The 21,485-nt window shown below is 47.5% G+C and overlaps 5 protein-coding genes across 15 annotated transcripts in view; 2 read left to right on the plus strand and 3 right to left on the minus strand.

The window, feature by feature from the left end:
* The window catches only part of ndc1 (NDC1 transmembrane nucleoporin), a 13,008-nt gene extending 10,675 nt beyond the window's left edge, over positions 1–2,333 (minus strand). For 3 of the 4 annotated variants that reach the window (XM_036216445.1, XM_024273940.2, XM_024273939.2), the window contains exons 1-9: positions 2,133–2,333; positions 1,588–1,708; positions 1,409–1,510; positions 1,145–1,319; positions 944–1,076; positions 768–876; positions 620–671; positions 402–534; positions 36–128 (exon numbers count right to left, since the gene is read on the minus strand). In XM_036216445.1, coding sequence (XP_036072338.1) covers positions 36–128; positions 402–534; positions 620–671; positions 768–876; positions 944–1,076; positions 1,145–1,319; positions 1,409–1,510; positions 1,588–1,708; positions 2,133–2,171 — 957 coding nt within the window. In that variant the 5' untranslated portion in view covers positions 2,172–2,333. The remainder of the gene's footprint in view (positions 1–35; positions 129–401; positions 535–619; positions 672–767; positions 877–943; positions 1,077–1,144; positions 1,320–1,408; positions 1,511–1,587; positions 1,709–2,132) is intronic. The other variant, XM_024273941.2, reaches the window with a different exon arrangement.
* lrrc42 (leucine rich repeat containing 42) lies at positions 1,707–11,621 on the plus strand. 6 transcript variants are annotated; one of them, XM_024273948.2, is made up of 7 exons: positions 1,707–1,838; positions 10,222–10,347; positions 10,416–10,534; positions 10,609–10,694; positions 10,755–10,868; positions 10,931–11,015; positions 11,079–11,621. In XM_024273948.2, the coding sequence occupies exons 2-7, from the start codon at positions 10,244–10,246 to the stop codon at positions 11,369–11,371; spliced, it is 801 nt and encodes a 266-aa protein (XP_024129716.1). In that variant the 5' UTR covers positions 1,707–1,838; positions 10,222–10,243; the 3' UTR covers positions 11,372–11,621. The 6 variants fall into 6 exon arrangements, with proteins under 6 accessions (XP_024129716.1, XP_024129710.1, XP_024129712.1 ...); XM_024273942.1 differs by lacking the exon at positions 1,707–1,838 and adding an exon at positions 9,584–10,153 and having other exon boundaries at positions 10,413–10,534; XM_024273944.1 differs by lacking the exon at positions 1,707–1,838 and adding an exon at positions 9,584–10,153 and having other exon boundaries at positions 10,413–10,534; positions 11,082–11,621.
* Positions 4,075–9,429, minus strand: yipf1 (Yip1 domain family, member 1). Of its 2 annotated transcripts, none has more exons than XM_024273951.1 (10): positions 9,294–9,429; positions 9,030–9,158; positions 7,921–8,066; positions 7,748–7,828; positions 7,580–7,667; positions 6,014–6,112; positions 5,776–5,942; positions 5,515–5,697; positions 4,786–4,896; positions 4,075–4,647 (listed from the first exon to the last, which is right to left on the minus strand). In XM_024273951.1, exons 2-9 carry the CDS (start codon positions 9,061–9,063, stop codon positions 4,807–4,809), a joined length of 888 nt encoding a protein of 295 aa, XP_024129719.1. In that variant the 5' UTR covers positions 9,064–9,158; positions 9,294–9,429; the 3' UTR covers positions 4,075–4,647; positions 4,786–4,806. The 2 variants fall into 2 exon arrangements, with proteins under 2 accessions (XP_024129719.1, XP_024129720.1); XM_024273952.2 differs by having other exon boundaries at positions 9,030–9,140; positions 9,294–9,384.
* On the minus strand, positions 11,442–15,283 carry tmem59 (transmembrane protein 59). Its single transcript, XM_024273950.1, has 8 exons — positions 15,014–15,283; positions 14,802–14,907; positions 14,593–14,687; positions 14,362–14,514; positions 14,216–14,288; positions 13,909–14,032; positions 13,691–13,808; positions 11,442–12,063 (listed from the first exon to the last, which is right to left on the minus strand). Exons 1-8 carry the CDS (start codon positions 15,266–15,268, stop codon positions 11,911–11,913), a joined length of 1,077 nt encoding a protein of 358 aa, XP_024129718.1. The 5' UTR covers positions 15,269–15,283; the 3' UTR covers positions 11,442–11,910.
* Positions 15,284–16,718: 1,435 nt separating this feature from the next.
* On the plus strand, positions 16,719–20,712 carry tceanc2 (transcription elongation factor A (SII) N-terminal and central domain containing 2). Of its 2 annotated transcripts, XR_002919536.2 has the most exons (5): positions 16,719–17,112; positions 17,181–17,322; positions 17,396–17,589; positions 19,389–19,721; positions 19,773–20,712. XR_002919536.2 is itself a non-coding variant. In XM_024274405.2 (4 exons), exons 1-4 carry the CDS (start codon positions 17,017–17,019, stop codon positions 19,575–19,577), a joined length of 621 nt encoding a protein of 206 aa, XP_024130173.1. In that variant the 5' UTR covers positions 16,719–17,016; the 3' UTR covers positions 19,578–20,712. The 2 variants fall into 2 exon arrangements, 1 of the variants encoding a protein (XP_024130173.1); XM_024274405.2 differs by having other exon boundaries at positions 19,389–20,712.
* The last annotated feature ends 773 nt before the right edge of the window (positions 20,713–21,485 follow it).

The following is a 21,485-nucleotide window of genomic DNA, read 5'->3' on the forward strand; positions in this document are numbered from 1 at the left end:
GGGGGGGGGGGGGGGGGGGTGAAGCCTCGACTCACCTTCAGGATCATCGGCTGCTTTTCTGACAGGACTTTGGGGAGACACTGAGGAGCTTCTTCAGTGAAGGTCGACTGAACAGGAAAGCTGTAGGCCTGCAGAGAAGCCGTTTCAGGTCTTAGACTCCAGACTGAAGGAAATCTGATCAGACGTGTGGAAGGAGCGTGGAAGGAGGGCAGAAGGAGGGCAGAAGGAGGGCAGAAGGAGGGCGGAAGGAGGGCGGAAGGAGGGTGGAAGGAGCGTGGAAGGAGGGGGGAAGGAGGGCGGAAGGAGGGGGGAAGGAGGGCGGAAAGTGCGTGGAAGGAGCGTGGAAGGAGCGTGGAAGGAGGGTGGAAGGAGCGTGGAAGGAGGGTGGAAGGGCTACGTACCTCAGTGACAAAGATCCTGAAGAGCAGCAGAGTGATGCACCATGAAAAGAGCAGGTAGGCGGCGCTGATCCAAAGGTGGTACAGCAGAGACAGATCAAGCAGTCCAGATATGGTGTCGAGGGGGTGGGCGGAGCTGGGGGGGTGTCGGGCATAATCATATTCATTCTGTGATTCAGACAAGTCCAACAACCCATCCAGACTTTCCCCACAGCACACACCTGTCCAGGTGAAGGCTCAGACTTCTGCAGATCCATGCTCTTGGAATGTGTCCTGGAAATGGGAAACGTTCACAAAGAAACATTAGAAAGATCTTTAACATGTTCTTTTACAACACAAATGATCTGGTATATTATCAAATATTATTACCCAGAAAGAAATAGAAAACCAGAAAGTTCCTGACAGAGTAAAAGGCTTGAGCGGCGCTGCACTTCACGGCCAAAGGCAGAGACCCTTTGAAGCACAGGTATTTGTGTTGCTGCGGAGACATTGGAGAACACCTTTACAGTCTGGACTCAACCCTGACTGGGATCCTCAGCACATACCTGCACCGTCCCAAAGGACACGTAGTTCATGTTATGGATGACTCCCAGCAGACCGTGAGAGAGTCCCACGAAGCCCCCCTCCAGCAGCAGCAGCAGGTGGTGCTCATTGAGGCACATGTGGGCGGGGCCATCCCTGATGGAGAGCAGACGGTCAGATGTTTGCAGCAGCTCGCCATGTCTGCCTTAAAGTGCGCAGCATACCCGTCTGTCTTAGGGCACACAGAGCCCAACGTCTCATATCGGTAACCGATAGTGACGGCACAACACCACCCCACGACCACGCCCATCAGGCCGTGGGCCAGGCAGTACAGCAGCTGGCGAGGATGGAGCAGCCGGCCCAGCAGCGCCACTTTAGAGCAGGCAATCATCGGGATGACTTAGGAGAGAGAAGAACAAGAAGACAACACATCTGGAAATGTGTCAGTACTTAAACAACCACGTTGGCATGGAGACCAGGATCCTCACCTGTGTAGTACTCGAAGGTCAGGAAGCCGACCATGATGATGACTCCAGTCAACAAAATGAACGAGAAGACCGAGCCGGCGCTCACGAGCACGGACGCGCAGTCTGGAGATTCAAGTCAGACAAAGACATCAAGCAGACGGTTCCAGAACATGTCCATCCAGGTGAAGCTGCTGACACACCTGCCAACATCCGGACCGGGTGAAGGATGCTGAACTTGCTGAGGACCACAAAGGCTGCTGTGGTCGCTGGCAGCAGCAGGACGGACCAGGCGATGCTGGCCGCAGCTCTCCAGCAGAGCACCTGGGGGGAGGAGTCACCCACACCTGGATCAGGACCCCGCAGCAGGAGCGCCCGCGTGACCACCAGCGTCTGACACGCAATCATGCACCGCGGGTTTCAAACTCTACAGCTGTGTGACGTCATTCTCACAGTTAAGTAAACTTTGTTTCTACAGCATCTTCCTTGATAAATTAGAGAGCTTCACGATAGAAAAAGAGGCCAAAAAATCAACCAGAAACAGGAAATTAGAAATAAAAATCACGTCATTTGATAATTAAAGCACAAAGTAAAGATGTAGTCACATCTGATATGAAGCTTTTAATCCGGTTTAATCCCGGTATTATCGCAGCAGAGTTGATAAACCGCCGGTTAGCTGCACGCAGGTGAGCTAGCATAAACACCGGCTTTGGCGCGCGAGTTCGCACGCGCGCCCGCTCATACGAACCTTCTGGGTGAACCAATAACCCGAACCGGCAGAAAACATGTCGCTGGTTCCGGTGGAGTCCCGTTCAACAGACCTGTAAACACAGAAACCACCCAAACTCCCGGTTACCGAACTATTCACAACACGGTCCCATTCCGCGCCACGCGAGCCGAGGACCCCACGAAGCTGCCCGACGAGCTGCCGGAGCGAAAACCCCCCAAACCTCCAGATTAACGAATACATTGAAAGACTGAACATTTCTGACACACTTTGAATCAATTCACGTGATTCGGTTTTATTTTTGATGAAGTTAAATGTTTATTTTATCTCAAAATCCATTCAATAAAAAGTTTTGTTGTTTTTTTTACGGACAGTTTTAACTGAACCGACTATACAAATGTAGAATTTTAACTCATACTCTTATGATCTTTGTTGTGTTGGATTCTAAAGCAGCTTTTCTGTCTGTGTTTGCAGAGATAAATCCTCCTGAAAACCTGTCCATAAACAAATGACACAAACGGCTTCTATTATTTACACCTGATCTTGTTCACAACTCATTTTCCAAAGGATTCAATGACAACAGCAGAACATTTCACAATAATTCAGAGGAGTCAGTTAACAGCAGGAGGTTGTTGTTGGTCTGAGACATCTGCTGATGCTGGTATCCTCAGTTCTGGACTGCAGAAGCCTCGTCGTGCATTAAAATCTGTTTGTCGTGGTGATAGCTGCTTCCATAAGACGGCAGACTGTGTTTGTCCCAGAAGGGCTTTTTGTCACTGTCTGAGGAGAAGGTCTTGGTGTTGAAGGCGTTCTCTGGGAGCTTCTGGGACGAGTTGATAGACATGTCGGTTTGGACCTCTTTGTGGATGGGAGATTTCTGGATGATTGAAGGCAGGGCCAGCTGCTCCCTGTGGCTCTTCTTGTCCTCCCATAACTTCAGAAGTCGGCGCTGGTTATTGGTCATGTCCTTGAGGTTCTGCTGCAGGGACTGCACCTGCTCTTCCAGAAGTGCCTTGGAGGTGACGGTGTTGGACAGCTCTGCCGTCAGCTCGTCCACGGTCAGGGTCAGCTTTCCAGTCTTCTCCACCAAAGAGTTGCACTCACGTTCCTTTTCATGCAAGTCGTTGACTATATCCTTAGTGGTCTTCCCGCTGAAGGTAGGGCTGTTCTCCAGCCCGATCTCAGTCCGCAGAGCCTTCACTTGTTTCCTCAGCTCCTTGTTGTCCAACGTGAGCGTCTTCAGTTTCTGTTTCAGAGCCTCGGTGGAGCGCATCCGGGCCTCGTACTGCCGGACTTTCTCCTTCAGAGCGCTTTCTCTCTGCAGAGCCTCGTCTCTCTCCTTCGTGCATTTCTCTAAAAGTTTCAGGGTCTCAAATTTGGACCCTTTTTCCCCTTTGCCACTTGAGGTGGCCATCATTCAGGAATGAAACAAGGTTGAAGACTAGAACTCCATAGCCTTTACAGAAAAAAAGATGATGGAGGAGGGCATCAATAAATCCAAAAGAAGCAAATGTTCCCCGGCAGACTGAGGCGGAGGAGGCTGGCATTCCTCAGAGGACTTCAGTTGGACAGACAGCTGCGATGTAACTCAAAGCTGGGGCTAGAATGACCATTAATTAGGGCGCCACCTTTCCTTTAACACAGCTTCAAGTGACACAATTTTTCCCTATTTGTTAATTAATCTGAGAATGTTTCCCTTGTTGGTGGGTGGAAATAATAAACACAGCATAATGAGGGCCTTTGTCTAAAGATGCAGACCACAGTCTGCTAATGCGTGTGGTCACATCGAGTATGCAACATTTTCCACTGGAGATGACCTGGGCATGCTATCTGTGAGTGACACTAGATTCCAGCTCTTTCCACCAACACGCAACCGAACGGCGAGCGGCAGGCGAGACGCCGTCGAGCTGACATCGTCTGTGGAAGGATCTGCTGGTCATGTAGGTCAGCGCTGCTGCTTCACTCATTATTTAACACGAGCATCTTTATTCTGCACAAAAACCACCAATTCCATAAACAAACTTCCACACGTTTCATTTCTGCGTGGATGTTTTTATGACAAAGACCAGAGAATACTTGAAGTATTGCTGTAGAAAGGCAGGAATGTGGCTTCATTCAGGGCACTTTTCAGTCAGAAACACCTTCACAACACAATCCCAACAACTCTTCATAAAATCACACGTTTAAACGCATTAGCCTCTATAATAGGAATACATAAAAAGGTAAATATAAATTGCCATCGCCCCATTTATGCTCCAACTGGTCATTTATAAAACTAAACCGGAGAACATGAACATCTTAAAACTCCACCTTTATAAAGATTTCGTGCACTTTGACACCCAATCCCACTTCACCTGCAGCATGTTTACAACCCATCCCATTAGAAAGACACACTCGGTTTCCAGAAGTCACGTTGCTGCACAACGAGGGCTTTTGAACAGTCTTGGGCGGCACATCCGAGTGCCGTGAAATCCAGCCGTCCCATGACTTCACCAGCGCAGAAACCCGATTCTCTCCAATAAAGCAACGGAAGAACCTGCAATTAAACACACACACAAACACACAGGTGAGTTTCAAACCGCATAAAGTGTAGGGAGTTCACAGGTCACAGAACGACTGATCCCAAGAGATTCTCTGCAGCTTCACAAACAGAAAGGTTTCATGTTTTTCTCACCAGATTTTTTCTGTGAAGCCTTCATGAAGAAGATGTGTTTGCCTTAAGCTGGCCGGCTGTGGGAGGAGCAACAGGCGCTCCTGACGGCTGCGGCGTGCTAAAGAAATACATCTGAAAGCAATGACAGCGAAAAGAAACTTTAATTTTGATGGAGTCACAGAGAAATATTCAGGTCAAGACTGAGGAAGGCTGAGCGGGGCAGAAGATGGACACAATGCAGGAATCCATTCAGCCGTCAAAGACAGGGTGCTGTACTTTGTAAAGCAATTACAATAATGAGACCAGACATGTGATCCTGCAGACCTGACAGGCTTCAGATGAAGAGATGTGCTAACAGCCGGTTCTCACTGCAGTTAACAAACCTGCTCAAAGCTCCTATTGACCAGCCCCCCAAAGGGAATGAACCTGATCCCCTCATTTCCCAGAAACACACATGCAGATGCACAAAGATGGCAGCATAATGAAGTCTGTGATTGACACAAACACGCCGGGTCAATGCCTGGACATGCTGAGATCATTGAGGACAAATGAGAAGCAGCTGCTGTTATCTACACCCAGATGAAGAGGCAACAGGAAGAAAGAAAAGACTGACAAGAAACCAATCACACCGCGGCGTGAGCGGCTCAGAGGCCGTGTGCCAAAGCAGCAGACTGACTCTTATTTTCCAGAGCCTGTCTTTAGTCGTCCAGATTGGTTAATTGAAGAATAATCTGATCAGATCAGCATTACCTTACAGACCACAGCCAGCAGGACATCCAGCAACACGATGGCTGACACAGTCGCCATGGCAACTCTGGGGTGGTCCTCCTTTAGAGCAGGCCAGAAGGTCATGACCAGGACTGAGCCCGAGAGGCCGAACGCCACCACCATGGTGACCCACTTCAGCCACTCCAGCGGGACGATGCACAGGACCTGACGTGACGGAGCATGAGGAGGTTGAGAGGTCATTGGAACGGTTTCACCAAAATCACAGCTATAAACGAAGCTTACCACAGCCGGGATGTAGACCGACAGAGAGTACCCGTACACACACACGATCTCCATGAACGAGTACGACACCAAGTTCAGGATCTTGTTGTTTCTCCACAGCAAGAACCCCCAGAGCGCCAGAGGAACAAACCAGGCGTAGCTGAAGATCATGGTGGCAGCTATGGTGACTAGAAGAACCAGAACAAACACCATGAAGACCAGACCCCCAGTCTGCTGCAGCCCCGTCACAGTGGCTTACCTTTACGAAACTGTGGGTTATATTTCCCATTCATGAAGTTGGAAATGTTCCCGCTGATGAAAACGGCAAAGACGAGAGTGGTGCAGATCCAGAACGGTCCTGAGGACACAAACGAAGCAGAGTTCTTTAGGAACAGCACGGGTCTGCTGAAGAACTAAACCTCTAGAACAGGGATCTCCAAACTATGGCAGTCGGGCCGGATTCAGCCCTCCTCCACATTCAGCCCAGCCCCCAAAACTGTTTTGGCTAATTTAGAATTTTTTCGGCTAATTTGGCACTTCGCTAATATTTTAACTATCAGCTTCAGTGTTTTCAGCTATTTTTTTCTGGAAAATTGTAAACGTTTAGGCTGTCATTGTTACACTTTTTCTGTTAGCCTACAAACCGACCCTGCCCCCCCACCATAGACAGTCTAATAATACTGGACTTCTGGAGCCATGAGGTCTCCCATTGGAAATGCATTACCTCCACCCCTCATGAAAGTAGGCCACCGCTTTCACCGTCACTTCCTGAAACGGCTATCACCATATTACAAACGTCTGCAACCCATCTCCAGCGATTGGTCTGAGTCTCTGTGAGTCATAGCTGAGTCATGAATCTACAGGAAGTACTGTCGCCAATCAGGAGTGAGTTTATTGTGAGTCCCCGCCTCTTTCCACGCCTCGACCACGAGACCGCGGATGTAAACAGCTTCTACTTTAATCACGCCGGAGAATTTAGGAGTGCGAGGGGGGGGGCGCGCGCCGCTCTGCAGCGGCGTCACCCAAATGCTCCTTTTATCTCGACACAAAGGAATAAATGTAAGTAAATCCCAAAGGACCGCTGACAGAATCAAATGTTGGAATGGTTCTCCCTCAAAGGCTTCAACAATGACTTGTACAATTCTCCACCGTTATTAAAGTAGAAGCTGTTTACATCCGCGGTCTCGTGGTCGAGGCGTGGAAAGAGGCGGAGACTCACAATAAACTCACTCATGATTGGTGACAGTACTTCCTGTAGATTCATGACTCAGCTATGACTCACAGAGACTCACAGAGACGTTTGCAATATGGCGATAGCCGTTTCAGAAAGTGACGGTGAAAGCGGCGGCCTACTTTGGCGAGAGGTGGAGGTAATGCATTTCCAATGGGAGACCTCATGGCTCCAGAAGTCCAGTATTTTTACAGTCAATGGTTCCACGTCAGACCCACAAACTCTTATTGAGCCATCTGATTGGTCAATTTATAACTCTAATAACTTGTGATAATGGAAAAAAATCTTTAAAAAAAATCAGGATTAGAAAAAAGAAGTTAATCAGAAAGCAGCAGAGGAAGAATGATTATTCTGAGATATAAAATGAGTGAGAAATAACTGTCTGTTTCTCAATGGAAGTCAATGGGACTTTGGCCTTTTTGGAACCCAGTGGTACTTCCTATATGGAACACGGAAGGAGGGGGGTTTGCTCTGTCCAGTTATTTTATATACAGTCAATGCCCGCCATCAGAGAAGGAAACGGTTAAGTGGCCCTCACAAGAAAACGTTTGGTGACCCCTGATCTAAGAGACGATGATTCAAAGCAAACAGAACCATAGACATCAGGATTTTTCCGGAGGTAAAACTGAATGAAGTTCTTTCTGGGCCACGGCAGCAGCGATCCGAGGATCCTCTCCTTCACCTGGAGAAGAGACATCATTTTGATCAACTCTAGGCTGAAACATTCTTAATACTGACAGGAGTATTGAGTAAAAAAATTACATGATGAGTCTCGATGTCGAAGAACTTCTGATAATATTCAAATGTCCAGAAAGGAGCACTTTTCTTTTGTCCAGAGAGAAGCTTCAAAGGAAACGACACAGTCCAGATGAATCAACCGATTCTAGAGAAAAATTAATTATTTTTCTGTAAGGTGAAGACCCCCCCGACCTGACCTCTTCCCTGTCGTCAGAACGAGCTGGATATTCATCGTCCGCGTCGGGATCAAAACCAGCAGCTTTCGTTTGTCTCTTCACATCCTCAATGTTTATGGTGGTGGCATCCCTGTTGGTGTCCAACAGATTCCCTTCGTCTTCAAACTCTAATGTAAAAGGAGAAAACATGGCTGGAGCAGATTCAAATCAAAGGATTTCAAGCATCAGCAATGAACTGTACAATAAATGTATTTGATGAAAAGCAAGAGGCCCTGCGACGGACTGGCGACCTGTCCAGGGTGTACCCCGCCTTCGCCCTTCAGTAGCCGGGATAGGCTCCGGCACCCCGCGACCCCGAAAGGGACAAAGCGGTCAGGAAAATGGATGGATGGATGGATGGATGAAAAGCAAATCTTTACAAAACCGTGAGAAAAATCAAACGTCTTCAGAATGTCAACAATGCTGATCAGGACTTTTCAAAAATGAACATCGAAAACAAAAATGTTTTAAAAAAAAGAACTAAAATGTTTCTGTGTTACAGTTACATCTACAGGTGAAACCCATAGACCACACCTGTCAAAGTCAATTTTATCAGGCCTTCCAGATCATTTTATTTGACTGTTTTTAGTGGCCCAATGTTGTCTTACACTTATTTCTGACTTGTATAATTTTGAAAAAATATATTGTTATGGAGAGTAAAATATTGAAAGTTTTTTAACCCTTTAACACCGGAGCTCCAGTGTTTATGTTCTTTGATTTCCTGTAACTTTTCAGCCGTTAACATGATCATTCCGGCTCGTCGAGCCGCTTTTCTCCTTCAAATTCTACTGAAATTGTTGTGTTAACGGTGGAAAAGTTACAGTGTGTAAAAGATTTTGTTATTCTCCTCCTTGTTATTCATAAATGTGTTAAAATCTAGTTTTTAAAATGCGTCTATGGTTAGAGCAGCAAGAAGCGTCTTTAGGAGGACCAATGTTGGGTCATGCTGGGATCATCCCGTCCTGCTGAAACAGCTGATATGAAAACAGATGATGAATGTCAACATTTGACAAAGGAGGCATCGACACGTTTCATAAAACCCGCAAAGGAACCGGTTCCGGTTTCTCTGAGTTTCTGGGGTCCAGACTTACCTCGGAACTCAAACGGGTCATTGTTCGAGGCCATCTGCTTCAGTAACGAGGTCGGAGTTCAGGATTTTCAGCAGTTTTACGTCCAGCAGAAGAAGCCGAGTCCCCCGGGCTCTAAATGACACGTTTAGTCTAAATACGGAGATGCACGAGCTGCGAGTCAAAGTTCGTCTAAATCTCACAGAACATTGAAGACACTTTCATCTGATTTGGGTACAAAAGATTTTAATAATGCTAAAAGTGAAGATTCACAAAAGACAAACTTACCGGATTGTTCGCCAAATCAAATTATTTCCTGATAGCTAGGTTAGCTTGAAACAGGATATGACGTCACAGTAAACAACACAGGGTTTTCCGGGGTTTAAATTCTTTCAAAGTAAGAGATGATTTTAAATCGGACATTTATCCAGACTCCTCGAGTTAGTGAATATATATATATATATATATATTACAGATTTGTTTTGGTGTTTAAAATACAGCAGATTGTGGAGGCTTTTGTGTAAAACTTTGATTCATTATGAAGACTTTCACTTCCCAAACTTTTACTTTGAATCTTGAAAGAAGTTCAACACCATATAACGCTATCCAGAAAGAAATACATATTCTTGCTCATTTTATAGTTCTGTGACATGTATCATATAATCGAATTAAATTGCATAATTTAATTTACATTTTTATCCTCAATGCTTTTATCCAGGAGGTTGTTGCTCGTTAGCGGCGCTCGCTAACCGGAAGTGACGTCTGGGTTTGATGATGGAGGGCAGCAGCGTCTATGTTCGGGAAAGAGGCAAACTTTGGCGCGTGTGTGACCTCGCCGTGGCTCCAGCGGCCCCCCCGGCTGGCACGCGGGCAGAATCCCGCGCGCCGACAGACAATCATTGCAGAATGAGTTCCCGCGCAGAGGGAAGCCTCCACACGTCTCTGTTTCAGATCACGCTGTCGTTCGTCGTTGACCACATCCATCTCGTGGAGTCGCTGGTTGGTTTCCCGGAACAAATCGGACGTGAGGTGTTTGCGGCTGCGGCCGCAGGTCACGTGTTTTCCCGCCCAAACTCCGCTAAAGCGCTGCGGTTGTTCGCTGATGCTTACGGAGACCTGCTGCTCGGATCCCTGTGCCTCAGGCACCGGTGGGCTCCGTTTCCTACACACTGCTCTATAGCGTCCGCTGTGACGTCATCACGCCCTCTCCCTGCAGGTTCCCGCTCCTGCACGAGCGCATGGAGGAGATCAGAGCGTTCCGCTGCCTGAAGTCTCTGGACCTGTTCGGCTGCAGGCTCGGTGACCATCATGAGATCTTCCAGCACGTGACGTCACTGCCAAAGTCAGACTCTTTGCTCCGCCCGCCATGACGTCAGTTCGAGGATCTGACGGCTGTCTCTGCATCAGCAGCTTGGTCCAGCTCTCCGTGGGCGGGAACGGCCTTTCGGATTCAGGCCTGCAGAGACTGACGGCTCCGGTCCGGATGAGGCGGTCGGGTCTGGACGGTCTCCGGGTTCTGGATGTTTCCTGTCAGTTCAGGGTGTGATTGCACAGATGCAGCCGCGCGTGTCCGGCTCTGAAAGCTCCTAACTCTGTTTTCCAGACAATCCCGTCTCGGAGAAGGCCCTCAGGTACCTCACCTGCCTCACGAAGCTGTCCCAGCTGGACGTGTCTCAGACTGAGATGAGGGTAAGACACGCCCCTGCAGCCGGATCGGCGGTCGAAACCTGACTGTGGTTCCTCCCTCAGATCAGCGCCGGGTTACAGAGAACCATGTGGGCCGTGCTGGGCCTGCTGCACTCACACACACCTCTGGACCTCTTCAACCATTCTGGATGTAGAACTGGAGGCTGGGCAGAGCAGGTCAGTGTTCAGACACGCCGGACAGGTGTGGACGCTTCACCTGAGACTGAGATTCTGCTCAGGTAGTGGATCAGTGGGAAGCGATTGGATCAGAGACGCCACCGCAGAAGACCGTGGAGGAGTCCCGGAGGTCGGCGCTTTGCTTCTGTGAGTCTGACCCGTACGGTCTCGTTCTTCTACTGTCCAGTTATTCACAGACTTCTGCTTCAGCAGATGGAAGACAGAGGTGGATCAGAGAGGGGCGGAGCTCCTGCGGCCCGGTTGATGGGGGTGTGGAGGAGGACCCGAGCCGAGCGGAGCTGCATTTCTACAGACCCTCGACGGGCGGCGCGGAGGAGCCGCCGTCTGTCGCCGTCAGTCCTCCGGAGGAAGCTCCCCGGCGCCATCAGCAAAAACGAAAGCAGCATCCAGGAGAGCGCGGCGTCTCCCAAAGCCCCCCCAGGAAACGCAGCTTCCCCTCTGCTCTGACTGCAGAGGACATGGAGCTGCTGCGCAGCTACTGAAGCATGCAGACCTGCAGCATTCCACGCAGCTAAACACCAGAGCAGCGTCACCGCCACAAACAACAACAACTGAGTTTGAAGTCTTTATTTTAGCAGGTAATAAGCAGAAGATCCTGAAGGAGGATAGAAAACAGGAATCACTGCAACCAAAGGATTCATCCAAACCGTCTGCAGACATCAAAGGCAGCAGCGAGGCTGCAGGAATGCTTTACAATCACAGACGTTTAAGGAAATAAAACCAGAACTAAGACTCTCGTTTGTTCTGACTCCTCATTCGGAGAGCGATCAGTCTGTACCGTCAACGAGCAGATCTTTTGTGAGGGGCGGGGCATGTCAGAATTCAACTTTAACAAAAATAAAACAGCAGGGAGCTAGCAAAGAGGACAAACTGTCCTTACATCCGCCACCGTATCATAATGCCTCAATCGTATAAAAACGTTTCCCTGAAGGTCGAATGGAGGAGCCGCGGCCGCCGGTAGAAACCACCAGCACTGCCGGCGGGGGGAACCACATCAACCTCTGCAGCGCTGCTTCAGCAACTAGATGTTGGACCGGTTCAGGTCCACCTTGTGAGGGAGGGGTCCGGCCTCTTCGTCCAGCCCTTTGGAGGTGACGATGAGCAGAGAGGATGCTGGGTAAGGGGTCAGCTTCTTCTCTGGCAGGTGCTCGCTGTCTCCATAGATGCTCAGTTTCTGTAGGAGACGGAAGAAAATTCAGCAGATCAGCAGAAGATCCAATGATCCACATCGGTTCTGGGGTTCTGTTCTCTTTACTTCACCTCTCCTCTTTATTATATTTAGTTCTCGGCGCTTCCGTTTGGTGCAGTGCGATTCACTTGTTCCTCTTTCCCACCCCTCTGGAGGAGCGGGAGGGATGTTAGATCCCAGGGGGATCATCTGTGCTCCTGTTCTTGTTGTGGACCACGCCTCTGGCTCACCCATGAACACGCCCCTACTGGTCCCCAGTCCTAACTCTATCCAAACCAGTAGTTGTAGAGTTGGATAAGCAAACTCCTCTTTGATAGTCCTGGTAAATCTCCCGTCTGTCCTTCATGTGGACATCCCTGAGGTTTGAGAGGAGTTTTTCCTGACTGGGAAGGAGGGTCTAAGGTAGGGCTGTCTCTGGGTGCTTGCGATCTGCTCCAAAAATTCGAGTACGGATATTTGTGACGTCCAAGATCGCTGCTTCGTGATCTTTATAAATGTAGTAAATTGTAGTAAAATATGATCATAATATCATCTGGGACGATGTATTTTTGCTCTGAAATGCAGATTAATGTAGGATTTTAAGTTTACAAACTAAGACAACAGAAATAGCCGCGGTACCGCCACCGGACGTAAACACATCTTCGTGACGATGAAGCTTCTGGTTTTCAAAGTAAAACTAGCGAGAGCTTTTTTCTGTTCAGAAACTGAGACTGAAGCTCCGCTCACAGGCATAACTTCTGAAACAATGAATTAGCTTTAACATCGGAGCTTTAGCTCCAGTGTTTACATTCTTCTGGTTATGGTAACTTCAACATTTGACGTAATTAACGAAACTCCAGCTTATTCTGAAGAAACAGCCTCGCGCTGCTGAAAGGATGTAATCAACGTGAATCAGCTGATTCTGCTGTGAAAAAAAATAACTTTTTCATACGAGCTCTGCACCGATATGTGATGATTAGAACATAAAATATTGAAGAACTTTGAGGATAGAAAACTGTGGAGAACATTTTCAGATTCTGTTGTTAAATGATCCAAAACAGCAGAGATTTTATCCTTTTATGTTGTTTTACTGCTGAACCTGAAGATTGATAAAAAAAGTTTAAAATGACAAAATGTCTTTCTATCTGAATCTTTGTGTTTATCAGTTTTGTTGTTTCTGATCTCCTGTTCTAAATAAAAGGTATAAATGATGATTAAATACAAATAATTTCAATTTTCATCCATCCTGTAGATAGACAAACACATAGCAATAAACATAATAAAAGTAAGAATTGTGGTTCGACTGGTGAGTCGGATCACCACCTAAGCGATGATCCACAGCCCTAGTCTAAGGTAGAGATAACCAGTTTGATCTAGTCTGTTTAGTTGTAGCTATAGTTTATATTTAGTGACCGACCTTCTGCTCTGTAAAATTTCCAGCATGAAGCTCAATGAGGGAATTCTTGTGCGATATTTGGCTGTTTAAGTAAAACTGAACTGAATCCTTTTGGAGAAACGTGATCAGCGATTTCCATTCATCCTGCCTCCATACAGGAACCATGAGCCTTCGTTCTCTCAGAAAACCAGGACTGGTGCTGGAACAGAGGCGCCGTCGGTGGCGCCGCAGACCCACCTCTGAAGGAACATACTGGTCCACAGCGGTTGCCACGGTAGCACAGCAGATCCAGACCAGAACCATCACCGACAGGATCAGGGTGGTGGTTAAGATCCATCCTGGTAGCCAGGGGTTCCTGAGGACGAAAGACCACAGCTTAACCCAGAGAAGGTCCAGCAGAACCACAGTGCCGTCACCGACCAGCACCGCAGATGGACCAGAGCCTGCAGACAAACCTGGAGAGGCAGCTGAAGAGGTTGTATTCGTCATAGAAGCTCTGGACGCCGCGCACGTCTCTGTCGCGCTCCTGGATCAGCGTGCGGTCATAGTCTCTGTAGACGGGTCTGCCGAGTCCAGGAGCTGAGGAACCAGGAGAGCGTTACGCAGCGGTCCACTCAGACCCGACACCCACGCACAAACATCTGAACCATAAACACGTGCAGTCCCTCACACGCTCCTCATGGATGTGAGGAAGGCGGAGCCTGCAGCTCTTTGGTTCTGGACGTGAGTTCTGCTCATGTGAGGCCGGCCCGGCATGCTTACAGCTCTGCTGCAGGTCCTCCTCAGCTCGGCCGTCCGGGTCGACCCAGGGGAAAACCTTCACCTGAGGTTCAGCCTGTGGGCAGAAGCGGAGCGGCTCTCACCACCACATTCACCTGCACAGAGTCCAACCGGGACTCGCCTCTCACCTGGAAAATCACCACCTTTCCATCATCGGCCTGCAGGTAGAAGGTCCAGGTGGAGGTGATGAGGCTCTGGGCCTGGCTCATGACGTCATCCCAGAAGCCTCTGACCAGCGTGAGCGGGTAGAGGAGGTGGATCCTGGGCACCATGATCTCCAGCTGAGAACACAGAGATGGTCTGACTGCAGGTGCAGGGCTGAGGGGGCGGGTCACCTGCACGCGCCGGGCGGGGGTTACCTGCTCGTGCCTCTGCTCCGCAAACGGCAGCTGGTTCTGGCAGCCCAGGCTGCAGGCGAACTGCTCTTCGGACTGGCTGTAGGCCTCCTGGCAGGCTGCGGGGCGACACGAGGTTTTAGAGACACCACAACACTTGGAGCGTGCGCGCGCAGCCGCGCTCGTGCGCAGGCTGAGGCCCGGACGGCCTCGGCAGGAGCGGCGGCTCTTACTGGCTTCACATTCGGACTTGGTCCGGTTCAGATCCCCGCCGTCACGAACGAACTGGCAGATGGAGAAGAGGCGGCAGCCCCTCCGGCAGGCGTACAGCTCTTCCTCCTGCGGACAAACACCTGAGCGGTTACCTGAGTCTCTGCGCGGCGAAGCCCCGCCCACAAGGCGCCAGCGACAGCCGCTCAGACTGCGCCGACCGGCCGACACTCACCCGCGGATATGTGTGCAGACTGTAGGTCATCTCACAGGAGCCGCGGCAGGACGCCGTGCTGCCCAGCACGCTCTCGAACACGTCCGAGGCCGCGCGCGGCGCGAGCCCGGAGCCCAGCAGGACGAAGAGTCCGCAGGTGAAGCTGAACGCAGAGCCGGAACCCATTTTCTCCACGAAAACAAACAAGATCCGCTTCCCAGTCCTCCTTAAGCGGTCTGAAATCTCGCTCCAGTTCAAACTCTCGCGATGTTCCATGTTGCGTTCACGGACTGCTCTGAAAACAGGTTTCTCTCTTTTAGAACAGTGCGTCATTAAAACCACATTTTGTTGCTGTTTTCTTGAAGTTTTTTGAATTCCAAGTTTTGTAAAGTTCTACTAACGAACTTTCTGGTTATATTTCAGAAACTCTGCGGTTACAACCGCTACCCAAAATGCATCAGTTCAAAGCCGTGACACAACACATGGAAATACCACAGACCAACTTTCTGTGCACATCAGACACTAAGTCTTTTTTATTCAGATCAACTTAAATTATTTATCACATTTAGGATTTTGGATTAGGTATGTTTTTACACTTTCATTGAAGATGAAGTTTACCTGGATTCTTCAGGCAGATGGAGACAGTTTAGGCCCCCAGACCCCTGGTTCTCTGATTGACCCCTGGTTCTCTGATTGACCCCTGGTTCTCTGATTGACCCCTGGATCCCTTTTCTCAGAGTAGACAGTCTAGTGAGTAAAGATGAGGGTTGCTCCTCACTTCATCAAACACATGCTAGAATACAATTAGTGGTTGTAGAAGACAGTTGAGGAAATGTTTCCATTTTCAGCTCTTGGTTGACTTAACGATGTCACAGCGGCAAAGGACAGACATGATATTTGATGTGCAATAACGATTTCTGCAACAGTGTTTTAATATCCTTTAATGATGATCAATACGGGCAGCCGTGGTGCAGTGGTAGGGCGGTCGACTCCTGATCAGAAGTGAGCGGGTTCTACTCCCGCCTTGCCCGCCCATGTGTCGAAGTGTCCTTGGGCAAGACACTGAACCCCAAATTGCCTCTGGTGGGAGGTTGGCGCCAGTGTTTGGCAGCGGAGCCACCACCAGTGTGTGAATGTGTGAATGTGTGAATGGGTCTGTGACTGTGAAGCGCTTTGGGCCCTCGAAGGAGGGCAGAAAGTGCTATACAAGTATACGCCATTTACCATTTTTACCAATACATTCTTAGTTGATAAGTGATCTGCACTTGGACTGAAACGTATTATTCCTATGGTATTGGCTGCAATGTGTTGTGTGTGTACTGTATGTATGTAAACAGGTCTGTTTATGATTAGGATTGAATGTGTAGACAGAATTACTGTATTTTCTTTATTTTCCAATCACTCGATGAGTTAACATCTTAAATTATGCATGCATGTATTTTTATTTCTATTGTCTTTTTACTTTGGCTTTAATTGCTGAAATAACTTGAAGTCTAAAACGTTCTTGACCTCTGTAGATTTCAGTTCAGAAGTCGAGTCGACAGTAAAACTTAAAGGGAAGGTTTCACTTTAATTTGGTTGAAATAGTTTGATTTAGTGAAATGGTTCATAGTTTTCCTATTTCTGTCCCCTTTCATTTTCTAAATGTCTTTTATACTTGTCTATAAACTGTAACATAAACGCTAAAACGCACGCGGAAACGTTAAATGTGTTTGTTGTTTTTGGTTCCTGAAGCAGCTTCCGTGACCGTGAACTCCATTTTCCTGACTGTCCTGAAGGCAGCACAGATGCTATCTGCGTGTAGCCTCGCTAGCGGCTTCACTCCGCGGTTTTAGGATTGTTTGTTTGTTTTCTCTCCTGAACCCTCGCGCGCTGACTGTCTTCATATACACGCCGCAGTAGCTGTGACTTTAACGGGCTGACGTCACAGTCTGGCTTCGCTTTTCGCGCTAACGCTAGCAGCGACACGTTAGCATTAACTGTTTGATCCCAGGTTTGTTAATAAAGTTTTTTCTTTCAATAACATGGACCGGTTTGTCGTCCGTCTCCCTAAAGAAGGACGGAAGCCGCCGAGGACCACAGAGAAACGCTACAGACAGACCACCATCGAGTCTTTACGGGTGAGTGAACGGCGGGCTCGGTTCCGGGACTAGGTCTGGACCGGACTTGAAGTTCTGAATCTCCACAGAGGGTGGTCGTGATTGATGACATCATCCGCCACAAGGCAGCGCTGGAACTCCCGGGTCAGACCAAAGAGAACCTGCTGTCGGTCCTGGCGGAGCTGAGCAAGAAGATGCCGTCCCGGGAGGTTCTGAGGTCCACCAAGATAGGTGCTCGGAACCGGTTCTGGTCAGACGGGTCTGTGATGGGCGGAGCTTGATACCCAATGAACTGTCTCCAAAGGTCACGCGGTCAACAAGCTGCGGAAGCACCAGGATCCCGACGTGAGTTCTGCGGCTGCGCGGCTTTACCGCGACTGGAAGAGCTTCATCCAGGAGAACTCCAACAAGCCCTGCATCCAGGTGCGCCGCGACCGCCAGTCGGAGGCGCTGAGGAGCAACGCCAGGAGGATGCTGTCCGCAGCCCTGGAGGTCCAGGTGGGAGGAGCAGCGACACCATTACGATACGATTCGTATCGCGCATCGCCAGGGCCGGCTCTGGGCTGCATGGCGCCCTAGACAGCTGCCTAGACCCCGTATGCCCATGGAGGGCCAGCTTCCACATCAGACACACGTCACAATACAATAAACATCTCAAGACTGTTTCAGAGACGACATCACTGAGAAAACTGTAGGAATACTAAAACGCATTTCATGAATAAAATAGTATAAACTAAGTTTTATTTATTTATTTATCAGAGCATTCAAGTCCTACAACAAGTCTATTATTTCTATTGAATTATCTAAGACTGTGTTGATAAAATCGATTTATCGATTTGAGTTGATTTGAATCAATTTAAACTTATAGATCAATAACCGATTCATAAAAGCATAGATCGATTTAGCACATAAAGCTAAAGTCCACTAGCATGATGCTAACCTTTAATGGGATTCCCTATAGGACGGCTAATGCTATCACTCGCTCGACCTAAACATACATTCTGACTAAATGAACATCTTTATATGAATTTTACAAACTCTTTGAAGGAAATATTTTTGAAGTAACCATTTGCAGTCTAAAACACAGTTTTATGCTCATTCTTCTTGGAAAAAAAGTGTAATACTATAATATGAGCGCCACCTAGTGTCCAAACTGAAACATCCTCCAGGAGAAGCAGAACAATGTTTCCAATGTTAAAGATCTGAACATTTTAGTTAGAACTTCTCCTTTAGAGAATCCATGTAACTCTGGATGATATTAACAATCTCATTATTTCACTGATATATTTACAGTATGTGAACTGGATCAGTTTAAGGTTATTATTGTATTTCTAAACAAATGTGTAAAAATGTCTAGACTCTAAATTGAATTGAAGAATCGAAAGAATTGAAAAAGATCAGAATCTAGTGGATTCTGCAAATGATCATCATTCCCAGCCCTTCAATCGTTCCCAGCCCTTCCATCATTCCCAGCCCTTCAATCGTTCCCAGCCCTACCATCATTCCCAGCCCTTCCATCATTCCCAGCCCTTCCATCATTCCCAGCCCTTCCATCATTCCCAGCTCTACCATCATTCCCAGCTCTACCATCATTCCCAGCCCTACCATCATTCCCAGCCCTTCCATCATTCCCAGCCCTACCATCATTCCGAACCCTACCATCATTCCCAGCTCTACCATCATTCCCAGCCCTTCCATCATTCCCAGCCCTACCATCATTCCCAGCCCTACCATCATGCCCAGCCCTACCATCATTCCCAGCTCTACCATCATTCCCAGCTCTACCATCATTCCCAGAGTTCTTTTCATTACGGTTATGCAGTCTTTAGCCAAGATCAGAAAAACTTGTTTCTGCAGAGCGTCAGAAGCTCATTTGAAATTCCCATCTGAGTTGTGGGCGGGACTGTTGCCTGGAAGTTATCCAGGCAACAGTTATGTTAAAGACACCAGAAACACCATTTTCATGTGAGTGGGTCTTTAAAAACTGTATTTGTTTTTGTGGCTTTCATCAGAGGATCTGCTCTGCATCTTTGCCGAGTTAAATGTTTGCTCAAAAACAATTGTAAAAATATTTTAGCAGCATTTGAGATCAGTGTCAGTGTTACCTACTAAAACATCGTGATACTTCACATAATTCGTTTTTTCTCCTACGCCCCAACAGACAGGGTCATACTGACTCACGGCAGAAAGTCCTCTGATCACTGACTATACTCACTTTAGCTACGTGTTTCACTTCACTCTAACAGGTTTTATCAGACTTGAGTGATTTCTTCACGGTTTCTGTTTGTGTCTTCCAGGAGGACTCCGGGCTGACCGACAGCATCGAGCAGGAAGTGTTTCACCGGAGCTCGCGCCTCGTGAGCGCCTCCTACAGACGGACGATTCGAGCCCTGGTGTTCGCCTTCAAGCACAACTCCCAGGTCACGACCCAGGTGAAGAACGGCGACATGTCAGTCAACCGACTCGTGTCTGATTACAAAAAATAAGTGAAGCATCGGACTGCACACCGGTTTTTAAGAAGAGTCTTTGTTTTTCAGTGAAAAACAAAAAAGTGTTGTGGTTTTGTTAATATGGGTGACCTCTGTGACCTCTGGTCAGTGACCTCTGTGACCTCTGGTCAGTGACCTCTGGTCAGTGACCTCTGTGACCTCTGGTCAGTGACCTCTGTGACCTCTGGTCAGTGACCTCTGATCAGTGACCTCTGTGACCTCTGATCAGTGACCTCTGGGACCTCTGGTCAGTGACCTCTGTGACCTCTGGTCAGTGACCTCTGTGACCTCTGGTCAGTGACCTGCACACTGATCGTGATCCTGACCATGTAAATGCCAGTTGTGCAGCTCTTTGGGTTGATGTTTCACGTCAAGTGTGTAGTTTGTGGTACAGCGTCATATCTGGGATGGATGTACCTTTGGATCTCCTCATTTAGAAAAACATGTTAGCCACAACCAAAAAATGGCAGCCATTTGTAAAGATGGCAGCCATACACTCAATCATTATAAAAATATTCAATCTCAGTTTGTCTCAGACTCAACAATACAGGCTGTTGATGCATCAAATGCAGCCTGTTACCTTGAGGAGAGTCCACAGAATCCTGTTATATGTATAATGCACACACATTCATATATACATAACTGTGGCTAACGTGCTTTTCTGAAAGGTGATCCGGAGGTTCTTCATGCTAAACTTGGTGTTTTTACCCCAGACTGCATGATTATTTTGATAACCAGCTCCACTATGAATCCTTATCAATCCTTCCTCCTAACTGAGGTTCTGTTCACGTTTTTACTCAAAGCTTAAGCATGAAATGCTCCTTAAATGAAAACTTTTAGAACGTCTCAGTAATGAGAGGATCCCCAGTCCAAGTGTGGTGAACTGCTGGCCTGTTTGTACCACGAACACATGACCTCTGTTAAAGTCATCATGTTAAAACGGTTCTTTGAGTTTTCTGCTGCTGAAAAACACTCAACTTTTGGAACAAGATTTTTATTTATTTTAATGTTTGTTAAAGGAGCAAAGCTTGAATATTTACTGCTGATGTCAATATCTTATGGAAATGTACATTTTTTTACTGTCACCTTTGTTTTCGTGTCAAGATTCAAATAAAGACATTCCAGTCCAATCCTGATCCTCTGAATCAGTTCATCCATGATCCTAATCCTGGTTTGGGATCATGGAGCCTCCTCAGCTACAGAGGGATGAAGATGAGGTTAATGCCGGACAGTTCTCCGGTCCACCATAGAGTAACACAAACACAGATAGTCACACATGAGGGTCAAACTCAGTCGCACAGGAGGCCGAATCCAAACACACCTTACGCTGCGGGCCGAACAGGTAAAACATGTAGTGAACACTCTAAAACTACATTTTTAAACCTTTAAATCTGTAACTTTTTAACATAATCATGAACTGGATATATAGCATTACCTGCAATAATGCTGTAAGCTGAATTTGGCCGCTGAAGATGCTGAAGCTGATATCCAGCTAAAATATTAGCTAAATATTAAATTAGCAAAAAAAAACTTAGGTTAGCTAAAACAGCTAGCCTGTAGCTGAAATATTAGCTAAACTCAAATAGCCTAAAAAATCTTAGTAAATACCAAAATATTCCAGAAAGTTAGCAAAATGCCAATTTTTTAAACTTCAAAACCATAACTTTTTAGCATAATTATGAATAATAAAAAGGCAGGAATATTATTCCAGAATAAATCAAGTTAAACTTCAAATAACTTTCAATATTTTACTCTCCATAAAAATATATTTTGTCAAAATTATACAAGTTAGAAATGAGAACAAGATAACATCGGGTCATTAATAAACTAAAATGATCTGGAGGGCCGGATAGAATTACCTGGAGGGCCGGATCCGGCCCCCGGGCCGTGACTTTGACACGTGCT

The sequence above is a fragment of the Oryzias melastigma genome, linkage group LG17 (assembly GCF_002922805.2).
Source record: "Oryzias melastigma strain HK-1 linkage group LG17, ASM292280v2, whole genome shotgun sequence".
Taxonomy (NCBI): domain Eukaryota; kingdom Metazoa; phylum Chordata; class Actinopteri; order Beloniformes; family Adrianichthyidae; genus Oryzias; species Oryzias melastigma.

Coding starts and splice junctions, on each gene's coding strand:
- yipf1 (XM_024273951.1), bottom strand. CDS start 9,063: ATGGCCTCGAACAATGACCCGTTTGAGTTCCGAG. Junction 7,668..7,747: donor TCGACATCGAGACTCATCAT/GTAATTTTTTTA, acceptor TCTCTTCTCCAG/GTGAAGGAGAGGATCCTCGG. Junction 5,698..5,775: donor CGGTCTACATCCCGGCTGTG/GTAAGCTTCGTT, acceptor CCGTCACGTCAG/GTCCTGTGCATCGTCCCGCT.
- tceanc2 (XM_024274405.2), top strand. CDS start 17,017: ATGGACCGGTTTGTCGTCCGTCTCCCTAAAGAAGGACGGAAGCCGCCG. Junction 17,113..17,180: donor CCACCATCGAGTCTTTACGG/GTGAGTGAACGG, acceptor GAATCTCCACAG/AGGGTGGTCGTGATTGATGA. Junction 17,590..19,388: donor CCGCAGCCCTGGAGGTCCAG/GTGGGAGGAGCA, acceptor TGTGTCTTCCAG/GAGGACTCCGGGCTGACCGA.
- lrrc42 (XM_024273942.1), top strand. CDS start 9,777: ATGATGGAGGGCAGCAGCGTCTATGTTCGGGAAAGAGGCAAACTTTGG. Junction 10,154..10,221: donor TCCCTGTGCCTCAGGCACCG/GTGGGCTCCGTT, acceptor CTCTCCCTGCAG/GTTCCCGCTCCTGCACGAGC. Junction 10,348..10,412: donor CACGTGACGTCACTGCCAAA/GTCAGACTCTTT, acceptor TCTCTGCATCAG/CAGCTTGGTCCAGCTCTCCG.
- tmem59 (XM_024273950.1), bottom strand. CDS start 15,268: ATGGAACATCGCGAGAGTTTGAACTGGAGCGAGATTTCAGACCGCTTA. Junction 14,289..14,361: donor GAAAGGTGGTGATTTTCCAG/GTGAGAGGCGAG, acceptor TTCTGCCCACAG/GCTGAACCTCAGGTGAAGGT. Junction 13,809..13,908: donor CTCTTCAGCTGCCTCTCCAG/GTTTGTCTGCAG, acceptor TTTCGTCCTCAG/GAACCCCTGGCTACCAGGAT.